This window comes from Rhamphochromis longiceps, linkage group LG11, assembly GCF_057381845.1.
Source record: "Rhamphochromis longiceps isolate RC_006_pf linkage group LG11, R_longiceps_female_GT1.1, whole genome shotgun sequence".
Taxonomy (NCBI): domain Eukaryota; kingdom Metazoa; phylum Chordata; class Actinopteri; order Cichliformes; family Cichlidae; genus Rhamphochromis; species Rhamphochromis longiceps.
The window spans coordinates 31,485,717-31,503,729 of NC_140567.1; the positions used below are offsets into that span (position 1 = coordinate 31,485,717).

At 40.9% G+C, this 18,013-nt stretch overlaps 1 protein-coding gene and 1 pseudogene across 1 annotated transcript; both read left to right on the plus strand.

Annotated features, from left to right (window-relative positions):
• Window positions 1-224: 224 nt before the first annotated feature.
• Window positions 225-11,472, plus strand: LOC146659564 (uncharacterized; annotated as a pseudogene).
• On the plus strand, window positions 4,335-8,451 carry LOC146659565 (putative C-type lectin domain family 20 member A). Its single transcript, XM_085421895.1, has 5 exons — window positions 4,335-4,371; window positions 4,945-5,304; window positions 5,392-5,718; window positions 7,502-7,602; window positions 7,999-8,451. Exons 1-5 carry the CDS (start codon window positions 4,335-4,337, stop codon window positions 8,134-8,136), a joined length of 963 nt encoding a protein of 320 aa, XP_085278021.1. The 3' UTR covers window positions 8,137-8,451.
• Window positions 11,473-18,013: the final 6,541 nt, after the last annotated feature.

Genomic DNA, 18,013 nt, shown 5'->3' on the forward strand with positions numbered 1-18,013 from the left:
GCCACATCAAAGGCAAACTTTCCCTGTACAATCTAAGGCGAAGTTCCAGAGAAAAAATAAATTTTTAAAAAGAGCTATGATGTCTCAAACTAGATTTAAGATTCTGAATTCTGTCAACATTGAGCAAAAACATTTTGTTCATTCAAAATGACCCAAAGTCTACAAAAATTGGTTATTTGAAAACTACTTAACTCCATTTACCCTTTAAACTCTCAGTAAAACAGGACAAGGAAGCTGCACATGAAGAAATGAAGGTTGAAAATAAAGCAACTGAACAAACTCCTGATACAAATGGTGAGTTGTATAATAAAAAAAAAAAAAAAACTACAACTACAAAAATAAAAAAAAATTACTCTGTGTTAACACAACTGGAAGCAGGGATGGGAATCGAGAACTGGTTTCCAGTAGTCCAATTCCCCGGGATTGTTAGTCTGCCTGCCCATCAATCACGCTTATCGGTTCTTCTGCTCTTGATACAATCAGCTGATATTACTTTGTGCATCGTATGAAAAGCATGAGATCCACTATTATTGGAGTTTATTCAGATTGTGGGCTTTGTATGAGTTTAGGCCAGAAACATAGAACTAAACCAGCAGGAAATGTGGTTGTAGGGAGGAGGGTGACATTCTAGTCAGTCTTTAGTAAGCCCCAGTCAACATGAGTGTAACACTCGTTACCAGAACCCTGGCATGACACACACTCAGAGACCGTTGGATGAGTTTGAGTGCACTTTTATTAACAGTGTTGAGAGCTGGAGGCTCTGTGGAATCTGTAGCTTCAGCTCAGCTCTTGTATGCTTCTGCTCCACCAGCCCTCGGCAGCTACTAGAAATATGGAAGTCTTGGTTAGCATGATGAAAATCAGCTGTGCCAGCCGGCCTTGCTTGGCACTGTCCCGTGAACCCACATCTCCACCCTCCCTCCAGGATAGCCTCAAACCACACCCTCCTACAACAAGGCATTATTTCATACCAAGACCTTTATTTTGTGAAAGACAGATACGATTTGTAAATCTAAAATTAAAGCTCTCAGTTGACCCAAGCAATTTAAACCTAAAAGAATAATGTTAAAACATTTTATTTTAATTAAGGAAACACAGTTCTTCAATACAAAACATGACAAAATTCTCTCCCCTCCCGGTTACAGAAAGAAAGACAGAAAGAAAGACAGAAAGAAAGAAAGAAAGAAAGAAAGAAAGAAAGAAAGAAAGAAAGAAAGAAAGAAAGAAAGAAAGAAAGATTTTTTTGATTTTTAAAAACACATTTATTACCAATAAATAAACATTAAGACATCACAAGTTTTGTCACAGGGGAAAAAAACAAAAAAAACAAAACTGTCACATGAACATAGGGCTGAATTACAAATGGCCATCTATAACAGAACACACCACATTCTTAAAACACCACTGAGAAGAAAAATATGTTAAATTATCCATCAATGAGTAAAACTGAAACTCTGCTTTAACTCTATATTTAACCAGCAAAATGAAAATAGTTTAAACCCTCTTCTTTGAAATATTATCAATTAGGGCAGGGCGATATGGCCAAAAATATATATCACGATATATATTTGAAAATTTGCGATAACGATATAACTGACGATATAATTTCTGCGAAACAAAATACAACTCTACAACTTTACTAGCGCAGAAAACCCCCATCCATTTATTTTCACTTAAACAAGCAGCTGTTTTTATGTGCATTAAACCTATATAAAAATGTAACAGTGCAAATGCAAATTCCTTGCTGAAAGTTTAACTTCTTAAGCCCCAACGCCCCCTGATACGGGGGCAAAAGGCAGGAGATCAGGTAGGCTTGGGGCTTAAGAGGTTAACCAAAAGGCATTTCCAGTAGAAATGGGCTGACATATCCTGAGCATAACCATGTATAATATCCACTGAAGTTAAAAAGAGGTGCTTTGCAATATTACACTGCAGTGTGCCAAATAAAAAAGTCAAATGTGTATTTTTCGGACCATAAATTGCACATAAGGCACATTAAGCGAAACAAAGCAGTCAGATAAATCAAACTTTGTTCAACTCATTCTTCTTGCTTCCTCCACTTCCGTACTTTTGATTCATTAATGCTGTTTTCTATCACAGCTGCTCTATTCCCATGTTGTTGCAGTATAGTATAGTTTAATGCTCTCATATCTTCAGCATCTTAAGTAGATTATACTGCACAGTTTTCTCATCAATAAAAGAATATTTACTGCATCAGTTTGTCTTCATTTCATCTGAAACACACAAGGATCAAATCTTTGACTTTATGTTTGGGATATTTTCCTTAAATATAACTAAAGCTTTCACACAGGGGTCATAAATGATATGAAATAGAAATAAATACCTTGAATTTTGACTGAAATGTCATATTTGATTCCACCACTGAGCTTTCTTTTTCCAAAAATGGTGTGTATATAGTAAAATATCAATAATGTCACTCCTGTTACATTTGTACCATCAAACTGAAATGAGACTAGTGTCAGCAGCTACACTAGCAAACTGTTTTACAAGCTAAACTTAGCATCATTGTTGTCTAAAGGGACTCAGCGCATGGCTGTAATGTTCTCCCATCACACGGAGCTGAAACGACAGTTTTCACATAGAAAACAGTTTAACTAAGAACTGGGTACTTTTCTGTTGAATCGTTTTCATGATGTTCGTTTGTCGGCTGCGCTCAGACAGGATGGAAATAAAGGTTTAAAAAGACCTCGAGTCCTTTTTCATGTACTCATGGTGGCTGCAATTACTCAAACCTTCAAAACACAAAACTAAAATGTTGCCAACTGATTTGGTAAAGATAATTATCCAAAGCAGACTTCAGGTTTACCATCATTTATGATATTCTCTTGATCTTACAAATAATCATGTATGAGTCCGAGTGCTCTGTCATGTGGATAATAAACTTTTCCAAGTCCTAACAAGAAGAAAATCTAAAAGTTTCCATCGAATGAAACAAAAAACTGAAAATAAATAGAGGAGCGCTCTCTCCTTCCTATGCACCACCAGCGTCGAGCATACCTGTCCCGTGTGACCACTGGGACAGGTATGTCTCGTATCAACATCATCACCTGCAGCACATCCAATTATAATATTTAAAAAGTTTATCTTTTCTTTTAAATTCCTTGGTATTTATTTGTGAAGCACTTTGTGATCTTCACATTGTGAGGCGCTACATAAACAACATTTACTTACTTTCAGTGAAATTTAGTGGTGACTTTAAAATCATTTTATTTGTCTCGAGCCTCCATCTTTGGAAGTGGTGCTGTGTGAGACTCTGAAAGCAAGTTTTGCACTTTTAGAGGAGATGCACTAAAACTGTAATATCATTTAAAAAAAAAAAACACGCTGAAGCTAAACAAACAAAGAATAAAATAAAAACTATTTGTTCTCTATGATTGGAACTGACATGTGAAATGTGTCAGGTTGCGTCTTCATCATCACTGATTTGTTTGGAGGAGTCAAGCTTGAACCCTCTTTTGTTTGAATTATAATAATTACAACATTATTCAAATAACACTGAAATGGTCGGGCAGAGAATCAGTGCTGTATCCATGCAAACACATGCACAGCAAGCAAACTCACGAACCTCAGCTTTGGATTCAAATGAAGACACAAACATTTCCAAGTGCGTCCATCTTTGCTGATGATGCAGCAGACACGCTGAACTCCAGTCAGGAGGAGAAGCATGTTCTTCCACTCACAGACTGAAGCCTGAAACCAAACGGCCCGTTTCCTGTGTTTAACCTCAGTCCTAGTCTCATGATTCGACCCCTGTGACATTGTTTAGGTCCAATTCACAGCCCGTTCTGCCAGACGTTAGTCTGTTTGCATCTGTAATAACTTTGAATAAGTCATCTTCAGTTAAATGACTCTGAGCATCTTTAAACAAATGCACTTTAATGAACACTGGGCTGCTTTCTAAAACCACTTTTACAAAGTCTCTGATAGATGTGGGAGGAGGAGCGAGGATGACATATATATCAGATGAAGAGTTCTGACTGTGTCACAGCTTAACAGACGTCTCATTGTGTCAGGTATGTTATGCATATGTTTGTTTTGGTTTATTTGATAATCTCACACATTCATTATCTGGTATTCTAATAAACAAAATGATGATAATTGAATAAAGACAACACTTTTTAAAGTTGAACGTTTCAAATGTTAAATATGTTTGATAGTTTTGTTTGAATCATTAGATTAGGATAGAAATGGAGTGAATGACAGAGACATCTGCCTCTTTGTTGATGCTGGTTTAAGTGTTATGATTAATAATGATAGAGCAGCTGCAGATGAGATTCATGAGGACATTCTTCACAATTTTTCAGCTCTCAGCCATGAAGGGGTGTGGACTGATCCTCCTGCTGCTCTCAGGTCTGTAAACTCATCTCAGTCGCCTCATTTATAGTTTGAATAAAACTTCATATCAGAAAATCAATGAAAGCACAAACTGAACTGCTCCATAGTGATTATTTTAAAGGTGTCTGTAAACAAGCTTCAAGCAGTCACAGAAACACTCGTACAATCTCCAAAGATCTTTGTCATGTCAACTAAACTTCTAAAGGTTTCTTTGGGTCCAGTTAAAAGTTTGATTGACAGTTTAATAGTCGGTAGTTTGTAACAGTTTGTATAAAGTGAAGTAAAAGAGTAAAAAGAGAAAGACAGGAGGGAAGAGAGAGTGCATGAACGTGGCTCTGTTTGTGTGCACTGCTGAGAAAAACACGTTTTTATTTTGGGGTTTTTTTGCCCTGGAGCGGGAAACCAGTGTGTAGGTGTCCACAGGCATTGTAAAACACATTTTAACCAGTATACGAGTTACAGATCCTTTGAAGGACACATATATTAACAGACCGCAACACTGTTCAAATCTCTGTAAATTCTCCTGATGAGTAAAATCGAGCTGAGATGAGTCTGTGACCGCGCTGACTGACTTGTGTCCTCTCTCAGGTTACGTGATGGTCTGCCATTTTCAGTCTGATCAGTTAGTCAGACAGCTCCACCTCGTTGACCTGCAGAAGTCCTGGAACGACGCTCAGCAATACTGCAGAGATGAGTACATTGACCTCGCCATCGTTAACAGCTCAGCTCTCATCCAGGAAGCCCAGAAATGGGCGGGGAGCACAGAGGTGTGGATTGGACTCTCCAAGAGCGGCTGGAAATGGTCTCGCCTCAGTCCATATCAGTCATCCTGGTTTCCTCCCTGGTCCCCGGGACAGCCAGGGACTGGGGAGTGTGTTACAATATCTAGTAATGGATCATGGTCCACAAGACAATGCTCAGAACAACATAGCTTTTTCTGCTTTAATGGTGAGTGTTTTGGACTTTGGAACCAGGGTTTGACAAACTGAACATTTGAGCTGCAGGTCTGAATCCATCTGATCTTTTGTCTTTCAGGCATGAGTGACATTATCGTCCCGGTGTCGACCTTGATGACCTGGCCTGATGCTCAGTCTTACTGCAGACAGAAATACATAGACCTGAGCAGCATGATTAATTCAGATTTCAACACCAAGGTCGCTAACATGTTGACACCTTCTAATCAGGCCTGGATTGGACTGTATAGAAATTACTGGATGTGGTCAAACTCAAGCACAGCCTCAAACCTGCCGTGGGGGCCCGGGCAGCCTGATGACACTCAAAACTGTGCCACAATAGATGCATCAACGGGCTCCTTCTACAGTCATAATTGTAATGAACAACGCCCCTTCCTCTGCTCCAGAGGTGAGTCTGTCCTCTGTGTTTCTGCACGGTCTGGTCCTCCTGGGCTCATCTGGACACTCTTGGCACAACACTGTCGATCCTTTGAGTGGCGCTGTCATTTGATGTTCGCTCTCTCTGTGGTAGAGTATCACTTCCTGTTCCTGTTCCAACACAGGAACAGGAAGTAGTAGTTGAGTAGCTTATCTGCATACCAATTTAATTAAAAACCTTTAGATAACTTCCGTTTTCATAGTATAATCTTCATGTGCAGCATGGCCTCTTCACCTGTCCCTCGTGCACTTTCCTGCTCATTTGTCAGATGTTTAGTTATTCCTCAGCCTCCTTTAGCAGTAGTGATACTTGTAACATATGTAGCATATCTGCAGCTCTGGAGGCCAGGATTACTGAATTGGAGACTCGGCTTCGCACCCTTGAGTCACCCGTAGCTAGCCAGGCCCCTGTAGCCGGTGCAGCTGAAGATAGTGTAGGCCCCGCTGGCTGTTCCCCGGCAGACCCTAAGCAGCTGGGGAAAGAGAGTGGCTGGGTGACAGTGAGGAGGAAGCATAGTCTTAAACAGAAGTCCCAGATACACCACCAACCTGTTCATGTGTCTAACCATTTTTCCCCACTCGGCGACACACCCGCCGGGGGTCAAACTCTGGTAATTGGTGATTCTGTTCTCAGACATGTGAAGCTAGGGACACCGGCAACCATAGTCAGTTTTCTTCCAGGGGCCAGAGCAGGTGACATTGAGAGAAATTTAAAGCTGCTGGCTAAGGGTAAACATAAATTCAGTAAAATCATAATTCACGTCGGCAGTAATGACACCCGGTTACGCCAATCGGAGGTCAGTAAAATCAATATTGAATCAGTGTGTAACTTTGCCAAAACAATGTCGGACTCTGTAGTTTTCTCTGGTCCCCTCCCCAATCAGACCAGGAGTGACATGTTTAGTCGCATGTTCTCCTTAAATTGCTGTCTGTCTGAGTGGTGTCCCAGAAACGATGTGGGCTTCATAGATAATTGGCAAACCTTCTGGAGGAAACCTGGTCTTGTTAGGAGAGACGGCATCCATCCCTCTTTGGATGGAGCAGCTCTCATTTCTAGAAATATGGACAAATTTATTAAACCCCCCAAAATATGACTATCCAGAGTTGTGACCAGGAAGCAGAGCTTACATGCCTTTCTGCAGCTCCTCTCCTCCTCCAGACAGAAATGTAAAGGAGGCACATGGTGGCAACGGAGGCAAGAAAGGGGTAAGGGTTGTGTGGGGTGTTCTGAATAACTGTTTTTGTCATGTAATTGGATTGCACTTTGTCAGACCTCTACCCTAAAACCTGACCAACTTGGGTGTCCCCCCTGAAGGCTTAGCTTCTGCAGGTTTGGCTCTTAGTGTCACTGAGGCACACAAACCCCCTGACCACATTAAGGTGGCAATCACTCAGGGGGAAAACTGAAAAACAAAATAACAAATAATAAAATAAAATATTGCTCATCAGATTCTAACAACTAAAAACATGACATTTACCTTAATTAGATGCCCTATATTAAATACATTTGAATCCAACCATAGTACTTCTCACTATTGCCAATATTAACAAAACTAAAAAGGGTAGGCCAAGTTATATAAAAAAGGCAAATCTCCAAGTCTTGAAAAATAGAAATAAAGAATACATTAAAATATCCATCCAGATCTTCGGAACCAACAACATAAAATCTATCTTAATTTGACAACGGCTGTTGTTGTGATTTGGCGCTGTATATATAAAATTGAATTGAAATCCGGCCTTTTCTTTCTCTGCAGATGTCAAATCTTCTCGAGCCTTGAGGTCAGTGAAGGTTCAGCTGAGGGCAGGATCTGCAGACCTGAACGACCCCACAGTGCAAGAATCCATCCTGCAGCAGGTCAGAGGATACACAGGCCCCGATACAAGGAACAGACTGCTATGACTACTGTGAAATGATAGAGAGCAGTTAGTCTGTGCAGTCCAGGTTCAGGGAAACGTGACAGCACACAGCTGCAGACATATGGGGCTCCTTTAATGGAATCCCATCGGTTTTTGTTATTTAACCTTTTTTCATTCTTAACTTGAAGAAGTCATTTAATTTCTGATTACTGTGAGGAGACGAAGTGACCCAATGACAGGCAATGAGGCCTAATAACAAACTTCAGTTTCATCTCCAGCCAGTTCATTTAGTACATTTCCCCCAGAAACAGCACGAACAATGTTTTCTGCTCACTACAGAAACAACGGCTGATTAATGAGAAGCTTCTTTTAATGTGTGAAAACTGTGTTTCAGGTGAGGGAGAAGCTGCTGGAGCAAGGGATCAGAGAAGAGGTGAAGCTGAGGTGGAAGACGCAGCCTGATGGGAAGATTTTCCACAGAGAGGAGGAGACAGCCGGTTACTGTGAGAAGGAAGAGTGTGGGTCGGTTTAGTCTGAACGTTATTGGCTGATGTTCCTCAGATGATCTGCTGTGTAATTCAACTAATTTCCATCTCTATACTCTGACTGCTGGACTATAATAGCGTAGCTTTGCATGACTGATAGTTGGAAATAATCCTTATTTATCCTAAGCTCAGATCAAAGAGTGTCTGATGAGCTGTTTTATGCCTCTTTGTTTCTTCTGATTGGTGAAGCTAAAGTTTGCAGGTGAGCAGGTCATATTTTTGTTCATCTCTGTTCCTGGACTTTGTAAAGCAATTCTTACCAAAGGCCATTTGTGGACAGAGCATTTAAAATAGAAATGTACCCAAGGAAAGTAACTAAATGTTTAAAACTGTGTAACCTTTGACTGAAAATAAATAAAAATATTATACAATGGAATACAAGTTTTTGACCATGTTTATGAATTTTAGGGTTTTTCAAACAACATTTTTAAGATGTAATATCTCCCACAAAGATACAAAACACAGAAATGACAAAAGCTGTCACTGACCCTGAGTTTTTTGCCTGAGTTTGGAGTTTTTGTATTTACATTTTTGCCTTTTTCTGTACATATAATGTTCTGAGTTTTGGGGGACTATATTACATTTAACAAGGTTTAGCCTTAGTTTTGCCTTTAAATTTTCTGATTTAGTTTTCTTTGTGATTATTTGATTTTGATTTTGATATACCTTTATTAGTCCCACAAGGGGAAATTTCATAAGGCTGCCGACCTAATGCACGCAATGGGGGTGCCATCTTACCCTCCAACCATACATACATTACACAAAACATCACATGGGGAAGACAGGTCAGAGAGGTATAACAATGGAAAATGCACCACATGAGGAAAGATAAGGAGAAAAAATAACTCCCCCCAGACTGAGCTCCAACAGGGAGATCAGTTTGAGAACAGAAAAAAAACCACCTCTGCACATAGCACATGAAATAACTCTTAATACACCAAAGAAACACATGACAAGCAACAGGGGTGGGTAAAGGGTGCAGCATCGGAAGGGAATAAGCGTCAAAGGCGTTTGGAAAGGGAGGGGGGATGAGTGTGTGCATATCAGTGTATATGTATGTGTGTGCCTGTCCAGAGTTCAGCTGAGACAGTGTCCTTCGCCCTGCTAGGCTAGGTAAACAGTCTTCCAGCCAACCCAGGTGGCCTTGCATGGAATGGACTAAACAGACTAACAGACTAAACACAGTCGTTATCAGGGTGTTGTTGTTCAGCTCCAGCCTTGAGACCGCAGCTGGCGCCAAAGGGGTATCCGCATGAAGTGATGGTGGTTTTTACTTTAGTGCGAACAGCTCATATGAATTTCAAAGCAGTTCTACAGTCCAACACTGGTCTCTCAATCTCCCGTTGGAGAGCCGCGAGCTTCGCCTTCGTTCTGTGATGTTGTCATTTCTTGTGCTCAAGTAGCCGATTCTGATAACTCACGGCAGTGTGCCTCCCTGAGATGTCATCCAATTTGCACCCAGAGATGTTATTCCAAGCTAGCCCTTCCGAGATGTATCCAGTCTGCAGTCAGAGGTCTTATTCTGAGTATTCACAGCAGCCGTAGCCTTTCCAAGATCTTATCTGTGCTGCACTCAATGAGCCCATTTTGAGAAACTCACGCCTCTCCCATCGTTCCAATCCCAGCGGGCAGCCTTGTGGGGGTTTGAACAGCCGGTTCCGCTTTCTTAATTCTTTGATAAGCCATGGCCAAGCCAGCTCCGATCAGCCAGAACCCTGTTACCATGGTTCCGAATAGGTAGATATCTTCAGCACTCAGGCTCACCCAAGCCCAAACTTCTCGTTAAGAAAGGGGTGTCAATTGCATTTAGGGACCAGTTGATCCAATCCATAATTCCTCTTTTAGGTTTTAGAGAACAGACTGTGAGAGAATGTTCCAGGGAAAAGTAATACAAAAAACACGAGACTAGACAAGGATATAAGAGGCTAAGCAGGGAAGCTAAGGGAGAGGAGGAGGAGGAGAGAAGAAAAGTGCGACCGCCTTCGTCAAGAGCAAGAGCATGGAAAAAAAAAATTATAGATCTGTTCTGAAGTTAAATCATTTTTTTCTGCCTCCAATATGTATTTTGTGCTTGTACATAACAGAAGAATGCTTAAATAATAAGGGATCTTTGACACATTTCATTTTATTCTCAAGAAAAATATGAATAATTTTAGTTGTTGAAATAACTTTTTTTTTTTGCTAGATAAGAAGTCGTCTTGTAATAAATCTTTTCTATCACTAGCAACATGCTGGGGAATTCTAATACTAATTATGGTCCTTCGCATCTACTGTGAGTATAACTTTAAAACTTACACGCAAAGTAGTGTGATGTTTTATATTTGATTGTGTTTTTTTAACAGTTATTGTTGCATTAATTTACATTAATTCCTTAGGGTCCTTAGGGACTAGAAAAAGCGCTATACAAATGCAGGCCATTTACCATTTACCATTTAATTTATAAGAAATATGTAAATATATTCAAACCACTTAAAAATACTAACTGCTGTCCTTTGTAACCTTATAGTGTCCACAGTTTTAGAAAAACAGATCACAAACTTGACTGCAGAGACACAGATGCTCAAAATGAAAAATGGAGACAGAGAAGAAAAACCTAACAGAAATAATACAACATCATGGAGTGACTTCAATGTTAGTCGAGCTCAATGGAGCATTGATGCCTACTGTCCCAAAGAAAATAACAGTATGTTCCAAATATATTTGTACAAAATTACCTAAGTTAACATAGATATGCACTGAAGTTGTTTATTGACAGTTCTCTATTCTTGCAGACAGAAAATGTGAGCCTTGTCAGGCTGGCTGGGAATTGTCAGGCTGGTTGTTGTGATTAATGAAGAAGAAAAGGTACTGAGAAAATTGTGGGACACGTTATTACAGACTTCATGAAATAAAAATAATTTCTTTAGATTGAAAGCTTTCTTAGAGCAAATTGTTTAAATATCTCTGACAACTTTCTCTCTGTCCTCAGAAAACTGTCAATGGAAACAGTTGGAAATATGATGAAAACAAAGGATATTGGATTGGTCTGAGAGTTGAAGATGGGATATGGAAGTGGCTGGATGGAAGGGATATGACTAATAGGTAAGAGACACTTTGACTCAATATAAATTCCAAGTATTTCCCAAATCTGGAATAAATCAATTACGGTGTACCAGTGTCCATCAGCCTTGAGCAGATTTCTTGTTTTCCTCAGCTCCTGGATCGACCTGCTGTCTCCTTCTGACGGTCACTGTGCAATCTCTGTCCAAGACGAAGGATTTAAATCATTGAGCTGTAATGAGAAGAACCGATGGATCTGCAATAAGAAAGCTTTGTCTGTTTGAATACTGCAGTAAAACTTCAGAGGGCTAGTCTCAGTTTCAAATTATAATATTAATGATGATATTAATAACTGGTCAACAGGGGGCACTGCATTACTTCAAATCAAAGAGTCGTTGTGGGAAGTATTGGCATTGAGATTTTTTTAATACTATGTTTAGGACTAAAGTTTTAATCAAGCCGAGAACAACACTGTTCAAACTGCTGTAACATGTTTAATCCAGATGTGGAAGAAGGACAGCTGGCCTCTACTTTTGGACTTTGTTAATCAGTCAGTGTCAACATCAGCTACAGAGCAGGAACAACAGGACAGGGAAAGAAGGAAAAATAAGGGAACCACAGACAACTTTGATAATGCTTTGATTTATGCAGAATATATTTAGTTCAAATATTGTTTTCATCACAGTGGGATTTTCCTGGTTTCAGTGGGAAAGGTATGCAGCTCATTTAAATGCAAAGAGCTGTGAAAAGTTGTCCCATTCATAAAGTGTGTCAGTATTTTATAAGGATGTCATGTTTCTGTATCATCTCTCTCCTGTTAGAGCCTCTTACCCAAAAACCAGCCTGTTTAATGCTCTCATATCTTCAGCATCTTAAGTAAATTATACTGCACAGTTTTCTCATCGATAAAATAATATTTACTGCATCAGTTTGTCTTCATTTCATCTGAAACACACAGGGATCAAATCTTTGACTTTATGTTTGGGATATTTTACTTAAATATAACTAAAGCTTTCACACAGGGTCATAAATACCTTGAATTTTGACTGAAATGTCATATTTGATTCCAACACTGATCTTCCTTTTTCCAAAAATGGTGTGTATATAGTAAAATATCAATAATGTCACTCCTGTTACATTTGTACCATCAAGCTGAAATGAGACTAGTGTCAGCAGCTACACTAGCAAACTGTTTCACAAGCTAAACTTAGCATCATTGTTGTCTAAGGGGACTCAGCGCATGGCTGTAATGTTCTCCCGTCATACGGAGCTGAAACGACAGTTTTCACATAGAAAACAGTTTAACTAAGAACTGGGTACTTTTCTGTTGAATCGTTTTCATGATGTTTGTTTGTCGGCTGCGCTCAGACAGGATGGAAATAAAGGTTTAAAAAGAGCTCGAGTCCTTTTTCATGTACTCGTGGTGGCTGCAATTACACAAACCTTCAAAACACAAACCTAAAATGTTGCCAACTGATTTGGTAAAGAGAATTATCCAAAGCAGACTTCAGGTTTACCATCATTTATGATATTCTCTTAATCTTACACATAATCAGATATGAGTCCGAGTGCTCTGTCATGTGGATAGTAAAGTTTTCCAAGTCCTAACAAGAAGAAAATCTAAAAGTTTCCATCGAGTGAAACTAAAAACTGAAAATAAATAGAGGAGCACTCTCTCCTTCCTATGCACCGCCGGCATCGAGCAGAACAGACCCACGCTGACACCTGGCAAAGGTGGACTTCTAAGTCAACACGGGCAACGAGCTCGCATCCGGCTGCCGTGGCAACACCGTTCACCGTGTGATCACTGGGACAGCTTTGTCTTGTATCAACATCCAATTATAATATTTAAAAGGTTTATCTTTTCTTTTAAATTCCTTGGTATTTATTTGTGAAGCACTTTGTGATCTTCACATTGTGAGGCGCTACATAAACAACATTTACTTACTTTCAGTGAAATTTAGTGGTAACTTAAAAATCATTTTATTTGTCTTGAGCCTCCATCTTTGGAAGTGGTGCTGTGTGAGACTGAAAGTTTTAGAGGAGATGCACTAAAACTGTAATATCATTTTTTTTAAAAACACGCTGAAGCTAAACAAACAAAGAATAAAATAAAAACTATTTGTTCTCGAGCTTCCTCCGAAGGGTGGCTGGCCTCTCCCTTAGAGATAGGGTGAGAAGTTCGGCCATCCGGGAGGGGCTCAGAGTAGAGCCGCTGCTGCTCCACATCGAAAGGAGCCAGCTGAGGTGGTTCGGGCATCTGACAAGGATGCCCCCTGGGCGCCTCCTGGGTGAGGTGTTCCAGGCATGTCCCACCGGGAGGAGGCCCCGGGGCAGACCCAGGACACGCTGGAGAGATTATATCTCTCGGCTGGCCTGGGAACGCCTTGGTGTTCCCCCGGATAAGCTGGAGGAGGTGGCTGGGGAGAGGGAGGTCTGGGCCTCTTTGCTTAGGCTGCTGCCCCCGCGACCCGGCCTCGGATAAAGCGGATGAAGATGGATGGATGGATGGATGGACTATTTGTTCTCTATGATTGGAACTGACATGTGAAATGTGTCAGGTTGCGTCTTCATCATCACTGATTTGTTTGGAGGAGTCAAGCTTGAACCCTCTTTTGTTTGAATTATAATAATTACAACATTATTCAAATAACACTGAAGTGGTCAGGCAGAGAATCAGTGCTGTATCCATGCGAACACATGCACAGCAAGCAAACTCGCAAACCTCGGCTTTGGATTCAAATGAAGACACAAACATTTCCAAGTGCGTCCATCTTTGCTGATGATGCAGCAGACACGCTGAACTCCAGTCAGGAGGAGAAGCATGTTCTTCCACTCACAGAGACTGAAACCAAACGGCCCATTTCCTGTGTTTAACCTCAGTCCTAGTTTCATGATTCGACCCCTGAGTTGTTTAGCTCCAATTCACAGCCCGTTCTGCCAGACGTTAGTCTGTTTGCATCTGTAATAACTTTGAATAAGTCATCTTCAGTTAAATGACTCTGAGCATCTTTAATCAAATGCACTTTAATGAACACTGGGCTGCTTTCTCTTCGTGTCAGGTATGTTATGCATATGTTTGTTTTGGTTTATTTGATAATCTCACACATTCATTATCTGGTATTCTAATAAACAAAATGATGATAATTGAATAAAGACAACACTTTTTAAAGTTGAACGTTTCAAATGTTAAATATGTTTGATAGTTTTGTTTGAATCATCAGATTAGGATAGAAATGGAGTGAATGACAGAGACATCTGCCTCTTTGTTGATGCTGGTTTAAGTGTTATGCTTAATAATGATAGAGCAGCTGCAGATGAGATACATGAGGACGTTCTTCACAATTTTTCAGCTCTCAGCCATGAAGGGGTGTGGACTGATCCTCCTGCTGCTCTCAGGTCTGTAAACTCATCTCAGTCGCCTCATTTATAGTTTGAATAAAACTTTTGATATCAGAAAATCAAAGAAAGCACAAACTGAACTGCTCCATAGTGATTATTTTAAAGGTGTCTGTAAACAAGCTTCAAGCAGTCACAGAAACACTCGTACAATCTCCAAAGATCGTTGTCATGTCAACTAAACCCAGAAATGGGCGGGGAGCACAGAGGTGTGGTTCCAAGAGCAGCTGGAAATGGTCTCGCCTCGGTCCACTTCAGTCATCCTGGTTTCATCCCTGCTCCCCGGGACAGCCAGGGACTGGGGAGTGTGTTACAATATCTAGTGATGGATCATGGTCCACAAGACAGTGCTCAGAACAACATAGCTTTTTCTGCTTTAATGGTGAGTGTTTTGGACTTTGGAACCAGGGTTTGACAAACTGAACATTTGAGCTGCAGGTCTGAATCCGTCTGATCTTTTGTCTTTCAGGCAAGAGTAGCATTATCATCCCGGTGCCGACCTTGATGACCTGGCCTGATGCTCAGTCTCACTGCAGACAGACATACATAGACCTGAGCAGCATGATTAATTCAAGTGTAAACACCAAGGTCGCTAACATGTTGACACCTGCTAATCAGGCCTGGATTGGACTGTATAGAAATTACTGGATGTGGTCAAACTCGAGCACAGCCTCAAACCTGCCGTGGGGGTCCGGGCACCCCGATGACACTCAAAACTGTGCCACAATAGATGCATCAACGGGCTCCTTCTACAGTCATAATTGTAATGAACAACGCCCCTTCCTCTGCTCCAGAGGTGAGTCTGTCCTCTGTGTTTCTGCACGGTCTGGTCCTCCTGGGCTCATCTGGACACTCTTGGCACAACACTGTCGATCCTTTGAGTGGCGCTGTCATTTGATGTTCGCTCTCTCTGTGGTAGAGTATCACTTCCTGTTCCTGTTCCAACACAGGAACAGGAAGTAGTAGTTGAGTAGCTTATCTGCATACCAATTTAATTAAAGACCTTTAGATAACATCTGTTTTCATAGTATAATCTTCATGTGCAGCATGGCCTCTTCACCTGTCCCTCGTGCACTTTCCTGCTCATTGTGTCAGATGTTTAGTTACTCCTCAGCCTCCTTTAGCAGTAGTGATACTTGTAACATATGTAGCATATTTGCAGCTCTGGAGGCCAGGATTACTGAATTGGAGACTCGGCTTCGCACCCCTGAGTCACCCGTAGCTAGCCAGGCCCCTGTAGCTGGTGCAGCCGAAGATAGTGTAGGCCCTAAGCAGCTGGGGAAAGAGCGTGGCTGGGTGACAGTGAGGAGGAAGCATAGTCTTAAACAGAAGTCCCAGATACACCACCAACCTGTTCATGTGTCTAACCATTTTTCCCCACTCGGCGACACACCCGCCGGGGGTCCAACTCTGGTAATTGGTGATTCTGTTTTCAGATATGTGAAGCTAGGGACACCGGCAACCATAGTCAATTGTCTTCCATCGGCCAGAGCAGGCGACATTGAGGGAAATTTAAAGCTGCTGGCAAAGGGTAAATGTAAATTCAGTAAAATCATAATTCACGTCGGCAGTAATGACACCCGGTTACTGCAGAGACACAGATGCTCAAAATGAAAAATGAGGTGCTGGAGACACAGAAGAAAAACCTAACAGAAATAATACAACAGATGTCGACATCATGGAGTGACTTCAATGTTAGTCGGGCTCAATGGAGCAACATCAGCTACAGAGCAGGAACAACAGAAAGCTCAGCTTTAGAGGACTCTCATGTTGTGTATTTAGGTTTTATGCAGATCACTGTTATTTTAGTGTTGTTATCAAAGTTTTGATTTTATTCATTTACTTCTATCTTCTTGTAATTTTATTTTTCCCCACATTAGTTTAGTTAATTTTCAAAGTAAATTTATGCTTTTTGTCTCAGTAGTTATTTCAGTATAATTAACCAAATTATTAAAAACTTTTGCCTGAAAGTCTGCTGGAATATTTATATGGTAGGCTCAGAATTTGGCATAAACAGCACGAAAATATGGATCCAACCTGCCCTGTATCAGCAGTTCAGACTGGTGGTGTCAAAATAATGGTTTGAGAGGTATATTTTCATGGCACACTTGGTGTCCTTTAATGCCAAATGAGTATTGATAAAATTAGTATTGTTGCTGACCATGCCCATCTCCTCATGGCAACAGTGCACCCATTTTTCTGATGGCTGATTCCAGCAACATAGTACATCATGTGAGTTCACTGTAGTCAAATAGCCTCCATAGTCAACAGGTCTCTATTTCAATAGAGCACTTTTGATAGAGTCTTACAAATCTGCAGTAACTGTTTGAAGGCATCATGCTAATATGGACTCAGGTGTCTCTAGATATTTATATATATAAACTATTTCAAGTATCCTCCACATAGAATTAAGGGAGGTCTGACCATAAAAATGGCTCCAACCAGGTATTACTGTGGTGCACTTGATAAAGTGTTTTCTGAGTGTATATAAGAGCATACAAGGGGCAGAGTGAGAACTATGCCTCAGACATGTTCAAACAAATAAATAATTCCCATCAACAAATAGATATGTGTGAAAAAAAAGACTGACAATCTGGTCCCTATTGACATGAGATACGTTGTTACCACATCCTCACATCTAACAGACAATTGCATCATAACTGTCACGGCTGCCGAGGCGAGCCGTGTGGTATTGAAGGGGGAAAGGACCCAAAACGCAGGCAGTAGATGATAATGCTGGTGATGTTTTATTTACACAGTGGTGAGATGGCAAAACAGGCAAGAGGAAAGACAAAACTAAAGACCTAAACTGGGAAAGCTAAATGACAAACCTGAGAGGGTACCAGAATGGGGTGAGAGGCAGAGAGACACAGACGAGGGACAGGACACCGTGGACCACAGACTGACACGGCAACAGGCAGGTGAACACACAGGGCTTAAATACACACACACACACACACACACACACACACACACACACACACACACACACACACACACACACCAGTAATCAGGGGATGAGAGACAGGAGGGCAACACAGCTGGGAGGAATCAGAGCTGACGGGACAGGGGAAATGCAAACCGAACACACTCACATCAGACAGAGACCTTCACAATAAAACAGGAAACTCAGACACGGGGAACCAAACAAGACACAGAACTAAACAGACAGCTTCACAAACAGACGGGGTGACACCATAGACAGACAGAGACACAGACGCAGACTCAGAGGCAGACCGAATATAACACATAGAACTCAAACAATAATAATCATCATCATCATAAACTAGAAAATGTGTCTCTCTGCCTCTCACCCCATTCTGGTACCCTCTCAGGTTTGTCACCGACCCAGGACCATGACAATACCTTTATGTGTATGATGTACATTAAGATAGTTGTATTTATGTGAAAGGTTAAAATCAGAAG

Bases quoted from the DNA above. Each gene is read 5' to 3' on its own strand.
- LOC146659565 (XM_085421895.1), top strand. From the start codon at position 4,335: ATGAAGGGGTGTGGACTGATCCTCCTGCTGCTCTCAG. The intron at 4,372-4,944 runs GTCTGTAAACTC...GTCCTCTCTCAG, and splicing joins GATCCTCCTGCTGCTCTCAG to GTTACGTGATGGTCTGCCAT. The intron at 7,603-7,998 runs GTCAGAGGATAC...ACTGTGTTTCAG, and splicing joins AAGAATCCATCCTGCAGCAG to GTGAGGGAGAAGCTGCTGGA.